General features: G+C 42.6%; 1 protein-coding gene across 6 annotated transcripts in view; it reads left to right on the top strand.

Moving 5' to 3' along the window:
* DOP1B (DOP1 leucine zipper like protein B) overlaps positions 1-11,092 on the top strand; it is a 107,087-nt gene extending 95,995 nt beyond the window's left edge. For 5 of the 6 annotated variants that reach the window (XM_078075104.1, XM_078075056.1, XM_036075280.2 and 2 more), the window contains 5 exons: positions 4,183-4,319; positions 7,612-7,667; positions 7,884-8,045; positions 9,716-9,845; positions 10,587-11,092. In XM_078075104.1, coding sequence (XP_077931230.1) covers positions 4,183-4,319; positions 7,612-7,667; positions 7,884-8,045; positions 9,716-9,845; positions 10,587-10,838 — 737 coding nt within the window. In that variant the 3' untranslated portion in view covers positions 10,839-11,092. Of the gene's footprint in view, positions 1-4,182; positions 4,320-7,611; positions 7,668-7,883; positions 8,046-9,715; positions 9,846-10,586 lie in introns of those variants that run through there. The other variant, XR_013448990.1, reaches the window with a different exon arrangement.
* Positions 11,093-18,329: the final 7,237 nt, after the last annotated feature.

Genomic DNA, 18,329 nt, shown 5'->3' with positions numbered 1-18,329 from the left:
AAAACAAAAAACCTGACACTTTACAAAGCACTTTCCTTTTATTGTCATTGTCCCCTAAACTGTTGAAAGGCCCAGCCTCCGGGAGGTCCTGGGATGATAGAATTCAGAGCGTTCTCTGATAGTCTTGGGACACTTGACTGGCCCCTGTGGAGCAATAATGCCCAGGCTGAAGGAGTAGATATAGCCAGAAGCTTCTGAGTGGCACACCATGGTAGTTTAGGCCTAATCACAAAGGCAGGAATAGGGAATTTCTAATGTTTCTCCTCAGGGATTCACTGTGGAGCCCCTTTTCCTGGTTGATGGCACCATCAAGTAGCCCTGAAAGAGGTCGGTGTGCACAGGGCATAGAACGAGCAGCTCCGTGCATCTTGGCTCAGAGTGACATGAATTTTACATTGATCGCAAAAGAGATAGATAAGCCCAAAGCAAGGATTTTTTTTTTTTAAAGGGCAAAATGCTATTTGTCTAAGATAAGAGGAGGACAGACATCACCCCCAACAGAGGCCTGACTGGGGGCATCAGAAGGATCTAAAGCAGCAACACTCTGTACCCTTTAAGCCGGGTGACTTTGGCCTGTCCCAGGTCCATTGGAGTACTTCCCATCCTTGAAGTCTTCCTCGTGCTGTACGTCGTAGCTCTGTTTTCACATCAGGATACTGATGCTTGGGGTTGTATTGACATTAACTGGCAACACCTGGCCTGAGACCTGGGCCCTTTGGCTCCCCACGATAGGCAAGGGTCTTTAGTAGGCGCCCCTTGAGGTGGGTGTGGTAGGGGACTATTCCGGTTCCACAGACGGGAGACAAGGGTGCAACACAGCTAAGTAGCCAGCCTGAACAAGGTCCCCCGACCTGGAGTGGTGGCGGAGGGGTTCTGGCTCAGGGCTCTCTCCCGCTGTCTGCTCACAGAAACTCCTTCAGTTCGTAAGGTTTATCACTCAGCTAAGGAAGGACTGTTAGAGATTGAAGAACACTAGTGATTCTAAAATAGATCATCTTGGCTGAAGAATAACCTCATGAATTTAGCTTTTATTTGGAGCAGCATGTGGAATATGCCCTATGTGTACAAACCACTTTTTCCCTTCGTACTTTCTATTTTGAAATGGATTAAGACTGACCAGCAGTCACACAAGTAGCGCTGAGCGTCCCTGTGTACCGTGCACCCAGCTTACCCTGCGATAACCTCACACACGGCATGGTCCATTAGCAAAACCACTTCAGCTGTCCAGCATAGTTTAAGAGGATAGACAATATCCTTTTTCTCCTGGATTTACCCTTTCGGTTGCTCTTTTGTCTTGATGTTCCACATTTCCGACTGTTACCATTCCTGATTCATCTGAAGAACATCTTCTGGATGCTCTTTGAGTACAGATCTGCTGGCCACAAGTTTTCTCTGTTTCCCTTCATGGAGACTGTTTATCTCACCTTCCTTCTTTTTGGTCTGGGTGACCAAGCACCCAGAAGGATATTTTCCCTCGAAATGGAATTCTGGGGTGAAGTTCTTTTCTTTCAGCACTTGAAAACTGTGCCACTTCTTTCTGACTCCATGGTTTCTGAGGGAAATCTGCTCTCATTCAAATTATTGTTCCTTTTTAGGTACAGTAGCCCCCCTTTTCCACATGGGGTACATTCCAAGACCCCTAGTGGATGCCTGAAACCATGGGCAGCACCAAATACTACGTACACTATGATTTTTGCTGTACGTACATGCCTATGATAAAGTTTAATTCATAAATCAGACACAGTAGGAGATTAACAACAGTAATAAAATGCAACAATTATAACAATACACTGTAGTGAAAGTTGCATGAATGTCCTCTCTCTCTCTCAGAATATCTTATTGCACTGTCCTCATCCTTCTTGTGACTGATGAGAGGTGATAAAATGCCCACATGATGAGATGAAGTGAGGTGAGTGACGTAGGCATATGACGTGTAATGTGAGGCTACCACTGACCCCCCCCCCCCCAGCAACATGTCAGAGGGAGGGTCATCTGCTCCTGGACCGCAGTCAACCTCAGTTGACCACGGCTCAGTGAAACCTCAGAGAGCAGGACCGTGGATAAGATGGCGCACTACTGTAATGTATCATTTCCCTCTGACCACTATCAAGACTTTTATCTTTACTTTTTCAGAAGTTTTATGATGTAACTTAACTGATGTCTTTGGTTTTATCCTTCCTAGAGTTCATCAGCTTCTTGTAACTGTAGATGCACATCTTTCACCAAATTTGGAAGGTTATCAGTCATTATTTCTTCAAATATTTTCCCAGCCTATACCCTTTTTCCTTTCTCTGGGACTCCAGTGACCGAAATATTAGATCTTTCATTGTCCCACTGGTCCCTGAGCCTGCTCATTCCCCACCCCCATCTTTTTTCCTTCTTTTGTTCAGTTTCAGTAATTTCCATGGATTCTGTCTTTAACTTCCCTCTGTCCTCTGTCATCTCCATTCTGCTGTTGAGCCCATCAGTGAGGGCTTTTCTATTTCAGTGATCTTACTTTTTAGTTCTGAAATTTCCATCTGGCTCTTCTTTGTAGCTCCTATTTCTTTGCTGACATATTCTATTTTTTATTTGTTTCAAATGTCCGTAATTGATTACTGGAATATTTTCAGACCACATCTTTAAAATCCTTTCCCAATAATCCCAACCTCCATTATCACCTCTTTATTGGTGTCTTTTGTTACCATTTTTTGTTCATGTTGAAACTTTGGCGTTCCAGCTTACCATTTCCTCAGGTGCCCAAGCCAGAATAAAGTAAAAAATTAAAAACCCTAGGGAACTCACCTTCAGGTCATTGTTTAAGTCCCAAGGATCCTAGCCAGTCCTGTCACCTTTCCTTCACTTTTCAGTTTTCTGATGCATTTTTTTTTTTTAATTGCTGCTAGAGAAATAGGGTGTAATCTATTTACTCCATCTCATCCAGAACCAGAAACACAAAGCACTCTTTAAAAATGCCAACCTGGGGCACCTGGCTGGCTCAGTCGGTAGAGTATGTGACTCTTGATCTTAGGGTCTTTTTTTTTTTTTTTTTTAAGATTTTATTTGACAGACAGCCAAAGAGGGAACAAGCAGCGGGGAGTGGGAGAGGGAGAAGCAGGCTCCCCGATGAGCAGGGAGCCCGATGTGGGGCTCAATCCCAGGACCCTGGGACCATGATCTGAACCGAAGGCAGACGCTTAACGACTGAGCCACCCAGGCGCCCCATTGATCTTGGGGTCTTGAGTTCAAGACCACATTGGGTGTAGAGATTACTTAAAAAGAATTTTAAAAGCAAAAATGCCAACCTGTCTGTCAAATATCTGAGCTATGCTTGAACCTTCATTTGGTCAAGAGTATTTTTTTCTTAAGTTTTTATTTAAGTAGTCTCTACACCCAATGTGGGGCTTGAACTCATGACCCTGAGGTCCAGAGTCAGATACTCTACCGACTGAGCCAGCCAGGCGCCCCTGGTCAAGAATATTTTTAAAAGCAAGATGTATAAACCTACTCAAGCTAGTGCAGATAAAGGCAAGTTTATTACTAAGATACTACAAACAAATCTTAACTAGCATGACTGTAGTTTAGCTGTTTGCCATAGCAATTTGTTATGTTCCTCAGAAACCTTAAATTATGGGGGGGAAATCACATTCTGCAGACAGTTACTTCAGTGGAGAAGTGGGGAAGACTGCTAGGGGCTAGAGGAGCTCACACCTTTTTTCCCTACAGGAATTAAAGTTCTTGTCTTGGCCATGAAATCCCAACTTCATTGAATACCTCTCCTTTTACTCACTCGCGCCACTTCCCACTCCTCACCCTCAGAATGTGGTGTCAGCAGCCAGCCAACCTCTGTGATCCTGGAGCATCGTCACTCACCAAGGACTGTCTGTGGTTCTTGTGTCTTATATTTCATATTCTCAGAAGAGAATTTAGTGGTCATTGGTCATCCAGTGGATTTCCGGGTTAAGTCAGAAGTTGATATTTTTCTGGTCAGCTGTGGCAGGGAAATAAGAGCCACTTGGTTCATTCCTTTAGCAAAGGCCATGAACTGCTTCACCTCATAAAGAAGAGGGCTGGAGGTAAACAACGGGGGTCTTAGGCTGCATTGTTGTTAAATGTCAAAACAAATACAGTTTTATTTTTTTGTCTAATGAGAAACCTCAAACTGCATATTTGTGTGACATCTTTAAAATCTTCTTTCCTTAGAACGCCTGACAGACAATCTCAGAGTTGGACAGACATCCACAGTTGCTGCTCAGATGTTTCTTTTTTTCAGAGTTTTGCTGCTAAGAATATCTCCCCAACATTTGACTTCATTGTGGCCCATAATGGTCTCTGAGTTAGTAAGTACAAATATTTTACTCTTAAAAGCGGGACTGGAGCTTTCTTAAGTGCTTTTTTCAGGAATAGTATACTATTTCATATATATCTTAATTTTATCTGCAAAATTTTCAACCAAGCTCATAGCACACAGTCAGCTCTTGGTTAAATAGGGAATTTTTTTTGAGACAGAACCATTTAATGTATCTCTGGGAAATTTTATAGTTTGTATAAACAAAGTATAAAACTTTAAGGCACAGTGAATAACTATGTACACGTTACTAACTGGCCACCATTGGACAAGTTGAGAAGGTAAAATTCAAGAAACATAAAATCTCTGTAAGTTACTATCTTCCTGCTCCTACAGTCAGGAAAGTTCCTAGGCGAGCTCTTTTAGATCTAGTGCCTCTAGGGAGAAAAGATTCAGATCATCTTTAGATATGGATGCCTTCACAATATCTGAGCTGGAGGTGCCATCTCAAGTGAAGTCAAAAGCAAATTAGAGGGAAGATGTCAGGTTATCATGTTTCCAAGCTACTGGTGTAAACTGTAATTTATGGTGACATTAATTACATAATCTGCAGATTAATCCCTTAAATTCTAAATTATAGAGTTTACACCCATGACTAGAAATATTACCACCACATACCATGACCTACCGTACCATACCATGAATCCGCGTAACTAAAGATTCCTAATGAAAAATAATCTTTCCTAAATCTTTCATATTTCCATTGAAGAACTTCATGACCAGATGTTCACATTCACTGATAATGGATTTCCATAATAGGCCCACTGTACCTATGTTGTGAGTTTCTTTGAAACCATATCTTATATAGAAATATTTAAGGTTGATGGGCGCCTGGGTGGCTCAGTCGGTTAAGCGTCTGCCTTCAGCTCAGGTCATGATCCCGGGGTCCTGGGATAGAGCCCCACGTCGGGCTCCCTCCTCAGTGGGGAGCCTTCTTCTTCCCTCTCCCTCTGCCTGCCACTCCCCTTGCTTGTGCTCTCTCTCTCTGTGTCAAATAAGTAAATAAAATCTTTTTAAAAAAATTTAAGGTTGAAAGCTTACTGCTGTTTAGAAGGCTATTAACAACCATTAATCTCTGAAAGCACTATAAGTTTGTGGGTAGGCTTTTAAGAGCAGCATTTCTGAAATACTCCACACATTTAGTTCTTCTTCCTTACTCACATCTAGTTGTAAATTAGTCATACAGATATGTCATAAGATTCTGAACATGTATTTAGGAATATTTTCAAAACCTTTTTCAGGAATAATGTACTATTTCATATATATCTAATTTTATCTGAAAATTTTCAAGTTGATAACACATAGCTTTTGGTTGAATAGAGAATATTTTATCTTCTGCAATCATATTTGATCTTTTTTTTTTTTTTTAAGATTTTATTTATTTATTTGACAGACAGAGACACAGCGAGAGAGGGAACACAAGCAGGGGGAGTGGGAGAGGGAGAAGCAGGCTTCCCGCTGAGCAGGGAGCCCGATGCGGGGCTCGATCCCAGGACCCTGGGATCATGACCTGAGCCGAAGGCAGACGCCCAACGACTGAGCCACCCAGGTGCCCCTCATATTTGATCTTTTAACTGTCAGCTTATTCCAACTAATTTGTATTGTTTGATATTATTTGCTATTTTTTAAACTGGTTTTTTCCAGTTTTACTGAGATATAATTGATACACAGCAGTATATAACCTTAAGGTGTACAGTGATTGACTAACATATATGGTGAAGTGATGACCACAGGAAGTTTAGCTAACATCCATCATCTCGTCGATATGAACAGAGAAAGAAAAAGATTCTTCTTTGTGATAAGAACTCTTGAGATTTACTTTTTTTTTTTTTTTTTTTAAAGATTTTATTTATTTGACAGAGAGAGACATAGCACGAGAGGGAACACAAGCAGGGGGAGCGGGAGAGGGAGAAACAGGGTCCCCGCGGAGCAGGGAGCCCGACGTGGGGCTCGATCCCAGGACCCTGGGACCATGACCTGAGCCGAAGGCAGACGCTTAACAACTGAGCCACCCAGGCGCCCTCTTAAAATTTACTTTTAATACTTTCATATTTACCCTACAGCAGTGTTAACCATTGTCATGTTGCATGTGACACCCCTAGTACTTTTTTATCTTAAAAGGGAAGTTTGTACTTTTTGGCCATCTTCATCCCATTTCCCCTCCCCCACACCTGCCTTTGGTAACCACAAATCTGGTCTCTTTTTCTATGAATTTGGCTTATTTTTGGTTTTTTTTTTTTTTAAGATTCTACATACAAATTAGATTATGCAGTATTTGTCTTTGTCTGACTTGTTTCACTTATTATAATATCGTCAGGGTTCATCCATGTGGTTCCAAACGGCAGGATTTCCTCCCTTTTTATAGCTGAGTGATATTCCACTGTATAATATACGACATCTTCTTTATCCATTCATCCATCGGTAGACACTTAGGTCGTTCCCACGTCTTGTAACTAATGCTGCAGTGAATACAGGAATGAGGATATCTCGTCAACATCGTGTTTGCATTTCCTTCTGAGGTACTCCCAGAAGTGTAATTCCCGTATCAGAAGGTAGCTCTATTTTTAATTTTTTTGAGGAACCTCCTTTCCACAGTGGCTGCACCAGTTTGCGTTCCCACCTACAGTGCGCGAGCGTTCCTTCTCTCCACATCCTCACCGACACTGGTTGTCTCTCTCTCTGATGCTAGCCATTCCGACAGGTGTGAGGTGATATCTCACTGGGGTTTTTGGTTGTTTGTTTTGCATTTTCCGGATGGTTAATGATGCAGAGCATCTTTTCATGGACCTGTGGGCCATGATATCTTCTTTCGAAATGTCTATTCAGGGGGCGCCTGGGTGTCTCAAGCGTTAAGCGTCTGCCTTCGGCTTAGGTCATGACCCCAGGGTCCTGGGATCAAGCCCCACGTCGGGCTCCCTGCTCACTGGGGAGCCTGCTTCTCCCTCTCCCACTCCCCCTGCTTGTGTTCCCTCTCTCGCTGTCTCTGTGTCAAATAAATAAATAAAACGTTAAAAAAAGGAAATGTCTATTCAGGTCCTTTGCCTATTTTTAAATTAAGTTATTTGCTTTTTTGTTACTGAGTTGTATGAGTTTTTTAATATATTTTGGGTATTAACCCCTTATCAGATATTTGGTTTGCAAATATTTTTCCCCACGCTGTAGGTTGTCTTTTCATTTTGCTGATTGTTTTGCTTTGTTATTTTTTATGGCCATATACATTCTAAACATCAAGCTGGGTTTAATCTCTCTCAAATAGTAAATTGAATTTATGTTTTCTTTTTAAGATTCAGATATTCATACAGCTTGAAGAAGATCTGAAAGAGGATGATGAATCATTGAGGTGAGTTGTGCGAGGGTCTGTGCGCATATGTGAGCAGACATCACTTTGTGATGTACGGTTATCTAACAGTCAGTGTTATTTTCTTCAAGTACTTGTGAAGGGACCAGCTATTTGACCATTTCTTAAACAGAAAAAACTCCTTATGGACCTTGCACAGGCAAATGGACTACAGCGTATGTGAACGAATTTATAACGAGTTTCTTTGCAAATTTATAGAAACAGCAACAAAATCAACAGAATGAAAGTTTCAGTTGCCGATGGAAATGGGCCCTCAGTGGGGGAGATACCCCAGAGTGAACTGGTCTTATATTTATCAGCTTGCAAATTCCTGGACACAGCACTTTCTTTTCCACCTGACAAGATGCCGTTATTTCAAATGTAAGTCAGATAAGACCATGTGTCCTCTTTGAAATGGTGACTTTCCTTGTCAGCACTTTCACTTTGTTGTGTAGGGTGTGTGAGAAGCCCCGGTTGGGGTTTCTAGTGGCGGATGAGAATACCAGGTTTCAGAGTTCTTACAACACTTGTGGTTTCCTGAATTTGGCTCATAATAGTGTTTATGGATGGGTTTCTGGGCAGGGGTGTGTGTGTTGAGGGGGCTTTGCTATTGAATGCGTATAAAACGAGTCACGGGCTGGTGGTCCTCACTGCATTTGTGTAGATTTCTTTGTTTGTTTTTAATTAAATAAATGGAACACTCTATCTCCAGCTCACTTTGCCCCTATTGGCTTACATTTCCTATAGGCTTAACACAGCTGCTCATATGGTTAATTTCATGCCTGGCCCCAGATGCCACTTCTCTCTGTCCTATCCCCCTACAGAGAGTAAGAGAACAATCATGTAGAAATGTTTGTGGTTAAAATGTCGGTTCTTCTTAACTGCATATTACAAAGTGAAAGAAGCCAATCTGAAGTGGCTACATACTGTATGATTCCAGCTCTGTGATATTCTGGAAAAGGCAAAACTATGGAGACAGTAAAAAGATTGTCAGGGGTCACAAGAGAGGGAGTCAGAACACAGAGGATTTTTAGGAGAGTGAAACTACTTCATTTGATACTATAATGGTGGATACATGTCATTATACATTTATTCAAACCCATAGAATGCACACCACCAGAGTGAGCCCTATGGTAAACTCTGGACTTTGGAGGGCATCGCATGGCCGGGCGGGTGGGGGGGGGGCACATATGGACTTTCCGGGCAATTGTGTTGGGAACCTAAACCTGCTGTAAGAAAAGAAAGTTTTTTTGTTTTTTTGTCTTTTTAATTTAATTTTTTTTTGATGTAGTGATCCATGATTCATTGTGCATAACACCCAGTGCTCCATGCAGAACGTGCCCTCCTCAATACCCATCACCAGGCTAACCCATCCTCCCAACCCCCTCCCCTCTAGAACCCTCAGTTTGTTTCTCAGAGTCCATCGTCTCTCATGGTTCGTCTCCCCCTCCGATTCCCCCCCCTTCATTCTTCCCCTCCTGCTATCTTCTTAGGAAAGAAAGTTTTTTTTAAGTGGGTTCTGATGTATAGGAGTATGCATAGCGGCATTATGCATAATAAGCAAAAAGTGGAGACAATCTAAAGTCCATCGATGTACGAGTATCTGTACAGTGAAATATCCAGCAATAAAAGAAATGAAGTACCGACGTTTCCTTACAGCATGGATGGACCTTGGCAGCAGCATATGAAGTGAAAGAAGCCATTCACAAAAAACCACATGCTCTATGATCCAGTTTATATGAACTGTTCCGAATAAGAAAATATGAAGAGACAGAAAATAGATTAGTGGTGGCCCAGATGAAGGGGGTGCAAGGGATTGCAGGGTGATAGCTAAAGGGAGCAGGGATTCTTCTTGGGGTGATGAAAATATCCTAAAGTTGACTATGGTGATGGATAGACAATCCTGCAAATAAACGAAAGTCTATTAAAGTATACACTTCAAATGGGTGAATTGTATGGTGTGTGAATTATATCTCAATAAAACTGTTCAAAAATCTTTTTGAAGTGGGCTCTGAGTCAGCATGCCTGACATCAGATTTTTTTTCGTCCAGTTACAGGTGGGCGTTTGTTCCAGAAGTGGACACAGAGGGCCCTGCCTTCCTGTCAGATCTAGAGGAGAATCACCAAGAATGCAAACCCCACACCGTTAGGATTCTCGAACTTCTAAAATTAAAATATGGGGTAAATGTCTTCCTTTTTGCAATTTGTATTTGTGGCAGAAGGGAGAAAGTCTAGGCAGCAGAAGTCCTCCACGTGCCACTTGATTTTAACGACTTTGAATAATTTTCTAAAGTTCTTTGATCCGAGTGTTAAAACTTGGAGGTGGTATAAAGCCCATCTTTATTTTCTCATTTATATGTCACTTTTTCATCCCAGTTGCTGAGGTAAGCATCCTGGATAACAGGATCGGGATCTGTGGAAGTAGTTTCATACAGAGTCCCTGTATTATGCAGAGGAAGGGCCTGCGGGAAGAATGGCCGGGGCCTGGGGGGCTGGGGTGACATCCTGGTGGAAAATGTCAGTTGAAGACCAGCATTTGAGTTCATTTGGAAACTGCCATTAGTGCTGGTAGTCAATGTTCATAAAGAACCCACTGCTTGGGGCACCTGGGTGGCTCTGTCGTTAAGCGTCTGCCTTCGGCTCAGGTCATGGTCCCAGAGTCCTGGGATCGAGCTCTGCATCGTGCTCCCTGCTCCGCGGGAAGCCTGCTTCTGTCTCTCCCGCTCCCCCTGCTTGTGTTCCCTCTCTCGCTGTCTCTCTCTCTGTCAAAAAATAAATAAAATCTTAAAAAAAAAAAAAATGAACCCACTGCTTAGGTTGGCTGCCTGCATGTACCTCACTTGCATCTCTAACCCTTAGCAAAGCCATATTATCTTTACGAGGTGGTTGTGTTTTTTTGTTTTGTTTTGTTATGTTTTGCAGGAAATTGGCAGCTCTGATGAGATCACCATGAAGAATGAATTCCCCCTTCTGCACCAACATTCTGTTTCCAGCATCAGACAACTGATGCCATTCTTCCAGACTCTAAATTGTGCTTTTAAAACCCAGAGTAAACTGCCTGCCGATACCCGAGGACCTCCAGTCTTGGAGTTTCCTGTCACAGATAGCCCAAGGGTCTTGAAACAACTAGAAGAATGTGTTGAATATGATTTTTTGGAACATCTGGAATCTTAACCACATAAGACAGAATTTCAGAATATATCCTGAAAGCCAGGATATATTCTAAACAAGAAAGGAGCCAGGATAGTGCTTTTAAATAAGTCTTTTTCCATTTTCAAGGTCGATTTCAGATAATTTTCTGTTGGGCAACAAAACACACCTCCCTAAATGCCTTGTAATATATTTGGATCTGATTGTATGTTTCTTCCTCAATTTATGTAAAGAAAATAAAATTAATATATCATCTAATGCTAGCACAAAATGTGTAATATGAAGTGTGAAGGTAATGAGTTTTCTTTGTTGATGTAGATACGTGTGGGCTGTGTCAGTATATTTCTCTAAAAGTTTACACTTGTTGAATATTACTTTTAACCTTTCACACATGTCCTTTTTTTCCTCTAAAGATTTATTTATTTGAGAGAGAGAGAGTGAGAGAGAGCATGAGAGGGGAGAGGGTCAGAGGGAGAAGCAGACTCCCCACTGAGCAGGGAGCCCGATGCGGGACTCGGTCCCAGGACTCCGGGATCACGACCTGAGCCAAAGGCAGTCGCTCAACCAGCTGAGCCACCCAGGCGCCCACACGTATGTCCTTTAAAGCGTTTATTTTGGTTCCACATTTTAAAACCAAAGTATATTATTTTCTGAAAATAATAATTGCCCATTACCATTGACTGTTTCAGCAGTGGTAAGGGCTTGAAGATATTGCAGTGTATTTAACTCTTAACCATTAAAATCACATGGTAGGGGCGCCTAGGTGGCTCAGTTGGTTAAGCCTCTGACTCTTGATTTCGACTCAGATCATGATCTCAGCGTTGTGAGATCAAGCCCCAGGTCGGGCTTCTTACTCAGAGAAGAGTCAGCTTGGGATTCTTTCCCTCTCCCTCCCCCTCTGCTTCATCCCCACGCTGCCCTCCCACCCCTGCTCTTGCTTGCACTCTCTCTGTCTCTCAAATAAATAAATAAAATCTTAAAAAAAAAAAAAAATCACGTGTTAAGGGGCACCTGGCTGGCTCAGTCGGTGGAGCATATGACTCTTGATCTCGGGGTTATGAGTTCAAGCCGCACATTGGGTATAGAAATTATAAATAATTTTTTTTTAAATCACATGTTAAAATCACAGTGCATCCAGCTTCGAAAGACATACATAGTTTGCAAAACTGACAGCTGTAGCCTTAGTTTTATACCATTATGTGTTCTGCCAGCACTTTCCATCTAACATGAATGAATCGATGTTGTCCTGGAGCCTTTAATGCCTGAGGCTACTGTCTGGGACACTGACCCTTTGGACTCTTTCCTCGCCCTCTGTCCTTTCTGGGATCTCTTTCCCACTTTGTAGACCTCCCCATTCATTAAAATAATCCCTTTCTAAGCACGGACTCCTCTCGCCTGGCAGCAGGTCGCCCCACTCTTTCCGAGCCTCTCTGTCTTCTGCCAGCTACCCTATTTAGAGTCCTGGCTTGGCGCCCCTGCTCTGCCGTGGGAGCCTTCACTCTGCCAGTGAGCGTGGTTTGCCTTCCAGACTTGCCTAACTCATGTCCCCTTTTCAGCCTCCAGAGCACTGCATGGAGTCTCATTCCGGGCCAGATGATGCATACGAGGTCTAATGCGTGCTCTCATGTCCATCCTTTCTGTAAACCAGGGTGTTCTGGAATGAGGCCAGCATTGGTTAAGTTTCTCCTAACATCCTTCTACTTACTACAAACTAGTAAGTTTGTGTGCAGTGCAGAAGAAATGTGCATCATTAGCCCCAATCTAGGATTTGGGGAGCACAGAACCACCTGATTACCTAAGTAAGGGCTGAAGATAAGAATAAAAAAGCACCACTGGAAACATGGGTATTCATACAAATGTGTGTGAATATTACATGAAAATTACGGTTTTTTGCATGTAAGGGGGTATCTTAAAACATTTGCAAGTTGGGTCACTGAAATTTTATTTTATTTTATTTTATTTTATTTTATTTTTAAGATTTTATTTATTTATTTGACAGAGAGATGGAACACAAGCAGGGGGAGTGGGAGAGGGAGAAGCAGACTCCCCGCTGAGCAGGGAGCCCAATGCGGGGCTTGATCCCAGGACCCTGGGATCATGACCTGAGCCGAAGGCAGACGCTTAACGACTGAGCCACCCAGGCGCCCCGGTCACTGAAATTTTAAATATTGAAGTGTAGACTTATAAATCCTGTGTAACTTACACTGTGAGTTAGCTGTAATTCAGATTGTGAGGAGATAACCATCGGCTGATTAATAGTTAACATCCAGGTGGGTGCATGTGTTCATATATCAAAATTTACAACAAAACTAATAATGTCATCATAGCTATTATGCCATGGAAGGCAGTTCTTGTGTCTCTACTTAGATTTACAAATTTTGTTTTTCATTTTTTTTCTCCCCAGTATCTAAAACAGCTTAATGGTTTCTGAAAATATCATATTAAATGGAAATCTTAAAAGACAGGGATTCAACAACACATCCCTATGTTTCTCCTACAACACTGAGGAAGTTTATAAACATGAAGTACATCTAAATCTTTAGTTAGCGTGTACCACAGCAGTTGAGGGTTTAAGCTCCAAAGTCAACTTGCCTGGGTGTGACACTCAGCTTCCCCACATACTAGCTTGGGCAAAACTTTGTGCCTCAGTCTTCTCATCTATAAAATGGGAATATCGAATGTAACTATATCTTAGGGTTGTAGCAACTAATCATCTCCGTGCCGCCTTTGTGATCTATAAACAGTTTTGATCAGGCACCCTTCAGTAAAAAAAGAAGGCTGTGCCCACCCCAATGTCTGGAAGCATGCCGAAAAGCAAGATTGATAGTTCTGATATTTTCTTCTTACTTCCCAAAGAGGCCCTTCTGCACCCCTCTTTGCAGCCAACCGCTCTGACTCCATTCCTCCCAGAGGAAGCTGGTGCTCCGTGTTAATAAGCCCTGAGTCACCGCACGGAGGGCAGGGAGTGTGCTGGGAGAGGTGGGGCTTGCCAAGGGCAGCCACGGCAAAGCGGAACAGACTGGTGCTCTAAAAGCAGAGTTTTGGACACCCAGAGCTGCGGGCAGTGTTGGTGGGAGAGGGGTGCGTGTGCGTGGGGATGAAGTGATCCCCACTACTAGGCTGCTTACCAGGGGCCAGGCATGGTGCCAAGTGCGTTACCTGCCTCATTTGCTTTCTTACCACCTCCTTAGGAAGTAGGAGCTTACCCCATTCTACAAGTTCAGCAGAGCCAGGAAACAAAACCTAGGTCTGTCTCCCTCTAGAGCCCTATGTTCTCAACCGCAGGGCTGAGAAAGTGAGACAGGAAACCCCTGAGGTGGCTGCTGCTTTCTGGTAATGTGTGGAAGACAGTTTCTGAAACTACCCCGCCCATTCATGACTTCCTGTAAAACCAGCTCGTATTAGGGCCACACACAGCTCCTAGCTTTGAAGGGGTGGTGAGATGTGTTGTGGAAGAGAACAAGCCTTATTTCCCATTAGTTGTACATTATGCCCGTTTAAATTAGGAGTAGAAGTAGCTAGATTTGTGGAAATAGTTGATGAAGGTTGTACTTAAAAGTTTAGAACAATTACCCAGGAGACCAGAGAGAATTCTGCGCTGTTGGAATAAAATGCTCCGTTGTAAGACAATGCCCGCTAGGAGGTATTACTTGCAGTTCAGTGAGACAAACCAATGAACAGGCAAAACCAACACCTTCAAACAAGAGAATATGATTCGGAGCAGGAGGATGTGGGCCAGCTAAGGAGTCTCCCCATTCTGCATGAAGGAACAGCTGGGCTTGTGTTACATGAGTGTCCTGTGTGTGATCGTGTGTCCATATTTTGTTAAGTCTTGTTGTAATCATTCCAGACCATTCAATCTTCTTCAACCAGACTCAGTGCTGTCTCTGAAGTTCAGAGTGAAGGGGATCCCTTCAAGCATTTTTGAGAATGGATATGAGTATCCTGAGGTTAGAAATCTGTCAGTTATGGCTGGAATCCTGCAAAGCAACTATGCTTAGCAAGGGTCCTCCCATTCATCTGTGCGGGAGACTCACCTGGAGAGCTTGCTAACTTGCAGAATGCCTAGCCTCCTCCCCAGAGCGTCTAGATCAGTAGGTGGGATGACATTCAGGAATTTGCTTGTGTAACAAGTTGTTTTTGTCGCAGGTGCTTCCTGAACCATTCTGGGAGAAACCCTAGTTTTCAGAGCAATGTATTCATACATATGGTGACTTTTATGGAAACCAGGAGGAAACTAGCAAAGCTGAGCTTGTTTGGTTACTTCTCATCCCATATAGGTAGCTCCTTCCAAGTGGTTCTCCATCTAAATCAAGGAAGTCCACCTTTAAGCCAAGGGGGAAAGGAAATAGACTTTGAAATACTGTAGGTCTAGGACAAGAGTAAGGTAGTGTCTCAAAGAGTTAAAAATAGAATTACCATATGATCCAGCAATTCCCCTAAAAAGAACCGAAAGCAGAATCTCAGAGGCTTGTACATCCATGTTCATGGCAACATTTCCACCATAGCCGAGAGGTGGAAATGACCCAAGTATCCGTTGACAGATGACTGGATAAACAAAATGTGGTCTATACACGCAATGGAATATTATTCAGCCATAAAAAGGAAGGAAATTCTCACACATGCCACAACATGGACGAACCTTGAGGACATTATGGTAAGTATACCAGTCACAGAAGGACAAATGTATAATTCCACTTGCATGAGGGACTGGAAATAGCCAAATTCATAGACAAAGTAGAAGAGTGGGTACCAGGGGCCGGGGGCCGGGGGGGCTGGGGAGTTGGTGTTTAATGGGTATAGCATTTCAGTTTGGAAAGATGAAAAAGTTATGTAAATGGATGGTGGTGATGGGGACACAACAATGTGAGTAAAATTAATGTCACCGGATCATACACTGAAAAAAATGGGTAAAATGGTAAATTTTATGTTCTGTATACAATACAATTTTTAACACAAAAACAAAAATACTGTGAGTTTAAAGTGAGGGCATGGGAGACAGCTGGGGTTCCCCCTTATGTGATGAGCAAACATCTGTCTCATTCTGGGTTTCCCCCGTGAAGTCAACCAGAAGCAGATGGGAGGTGGAAAATAAAGGAGAAACTTGCCCTTCAATGTTTGGCTCTAAAGAAGTCAGTTTACATGTTACCCTAAATTGAAATTGTAATAATGACTCTTTGGACCTGGAGGCCTCTCATCTGTCTCTTCTGTCTCCTCCAACCACTCAGCATTTCTCATCTCTTGCATTTCTTCCATATGTCGTTCCAACTGCTTGATACTATTTTCTCCTCTTCTTTCACCAGGCTCAAGTCATTTATTTAACAAATATATGGGAGCCAGGGGCTTCTGGGTGGCTCAGTCGTTAAGCGTCTGCCTTCGGCTCAGGTCATGATCCTGGAGTCCCAGGACCAAGTCCCACGTCGGGCTCCCTGCTCAGCAGGGAGCCTGCTTCTCCCTCTCCCTCTGCCCTCCCCACCCAGCTCATGTTCTCTCTCAAATAAATAAATTAAAAAAAAAATATATATATATATATATGTATATATGGGAGCCAATCTTTGAGACCCAAACTCCTCAGTCTTGCTCCTTTCTACAGTTCTCAGACACAGTGAGGCACTTTGTCACAGGGCAGCCCTATTAAAGCTCGTACTGATGTCATAGCCCATCACCAGCTTCAAGGCAAGTGCCCCTTTTGTGGAAGAGACAGAGCCCGTATCTTCAGTTCCTTTGGGGTCCGGCATTTACAAGCAGCCCGAGGTAACTAAATGAGAAACATAAAGTTGATTTTTCTGATAAAGATGGGTGCTGGGCATGTATCATATGACCTCACTGATATGAGGAATTCTTAATCTCAGGAAACAAACTGAGGGTTGCTGCAGTGGGGGGTGGGGTGGGAGGGATGGGGTGACTGGGTGATGGACACTGGGGAGGGTATGTGCTCTGGTAAGCGCTGTGAATTGTGCAAGACTGTTGAATCTCAGAACTGTACCTCTGAAACAAATAATGCAATATATGTTAAGAAAAAAAAAAGAAGATAGTAGGAGGGGAAGAATGAAGGGGGGGAAATCGGAGGGGTAGACGAACCATGAGAGACGATGGACTCTGAAAAACAAACTGAGGGTTCTAGAGGGGAGGGGGTTGGGGGGATGGGTTAGCCTGGTGATGGGTATTGAGGAGGGCACGTTCTGCATGGAGCACTGGGTGTTATGCACAAACAATGAATCATGGAACACTGTATCTAAAACTAATGATGTAATGTATGGGGATTAACATAACAATAAAAAATTTTAAAAAAAAAGAAAAGGCAAAAAAAAAAGATGGGTGCTGGAGGAGGAAGAAAGGACAGTAAACCCAAGTTTGAATGAAGTAATTTATAGGACTAGACAGCTGGGGGCTCAAGGAATACTGGGTTTTTCACCCTAAACTCAGAACCCCCTTCACTCTAGTAACCACCTCCCTGAGGCTCATGCTGTCTCACTGACCACCCAGTATTGGCGCATGAGGATGCTTGGCTTGGCTTGCTTTCCCCACCCTTCCCTGCTGGTCCTTGAACTGCCTGATTCCATTAAGAGTCAGCCCAGCCCACCTGAAAAACATGTGAAGACTGCTTTTTCTGTCTTCACTGGGCTTGTCCTCAACTCTTATTGGACACTTTGACAACAAAACACCACTGTACTGTCCGGAGGGTGAGCACTTGACCCTGGGCACTACTGTACTGTATGGAGAGAGCTCGCTGTGTTATAGTAAAGATACTATCTTAACTGATAAGCACGTGATTGTCTATTCTTTCACGTTTCCCTTGTAATTGTTTTATGTTTGTTTCTGAATCTAAGCCAGGTTAACAATCTAATTGTTAAGGAATCTAAATCCTTCAGGAAACAGACAAATGGTTTACTATGATTGAAAGAGGCTTGTGGCTAATTGAAGCGCATGATTAGCCTAAAGGCAATCAAACTCAATGAAAAGTTAATATATATACAAATCAAGGGGTGCCTGGCTGGCTCAGTCAGTAGAGCATGTGACTCTTGATCTTGAGGTTGTGGGTTCGAGCCCCACCTTTGGGTGTAGAGGTTACTTAAAAATAAAATCTTTAAAATACACATATACACATCAAGGCAGTTTTTTGAGATCAACATCTCTATATCTATCTACCTATCTAAATGGCCAGTTATGAGATAGATGAAATCCCACTTACAATAACAACGATAATAAAATATTCAGGAAAAAACTTCATAAGAACTCTTTGAAGAAAATATTTCCAAAGGAGTAAAGAAGACTTGAAGTGAAAAGAAAGGCTTAGTAGGTCTTGAAGGGTAAGATCCAACATCACCAAGTTGTGAATTCTAAGTCAATCTATAAATTTAATGGAATCCCCCAGAAGCAACACTTAGGTTTTTTTTTGAACCAGAAAAACTCATTCTAAAACTTATATGGAAAAAATAGGCAAAAGTAGCCAGGAATTTTCTGAAAAAGAAGAGAACTAAATTGAGTAGATCTTGAAACATATTACAGTGCTAA

Source organism: Halichoerus grypus, chromosome 1, assembly GCF_964656455.1.
Source record: "Halichoerus grypus chromosome 1, mHalGry1.hap1.1, whole genome shotgun sequence".
NCBI classification, from domain to species: Eukaryota; Metazoa; Chordata; class Mammalia; order Carnivora; family Phocidae; genus Halichoerus; species Halichoerus grypus.
The sequence above is the reverse complement of the archived record's forward strand: the minus strand, read 5'-3'. Positions and strand labels throughout refer to the sequence as shown.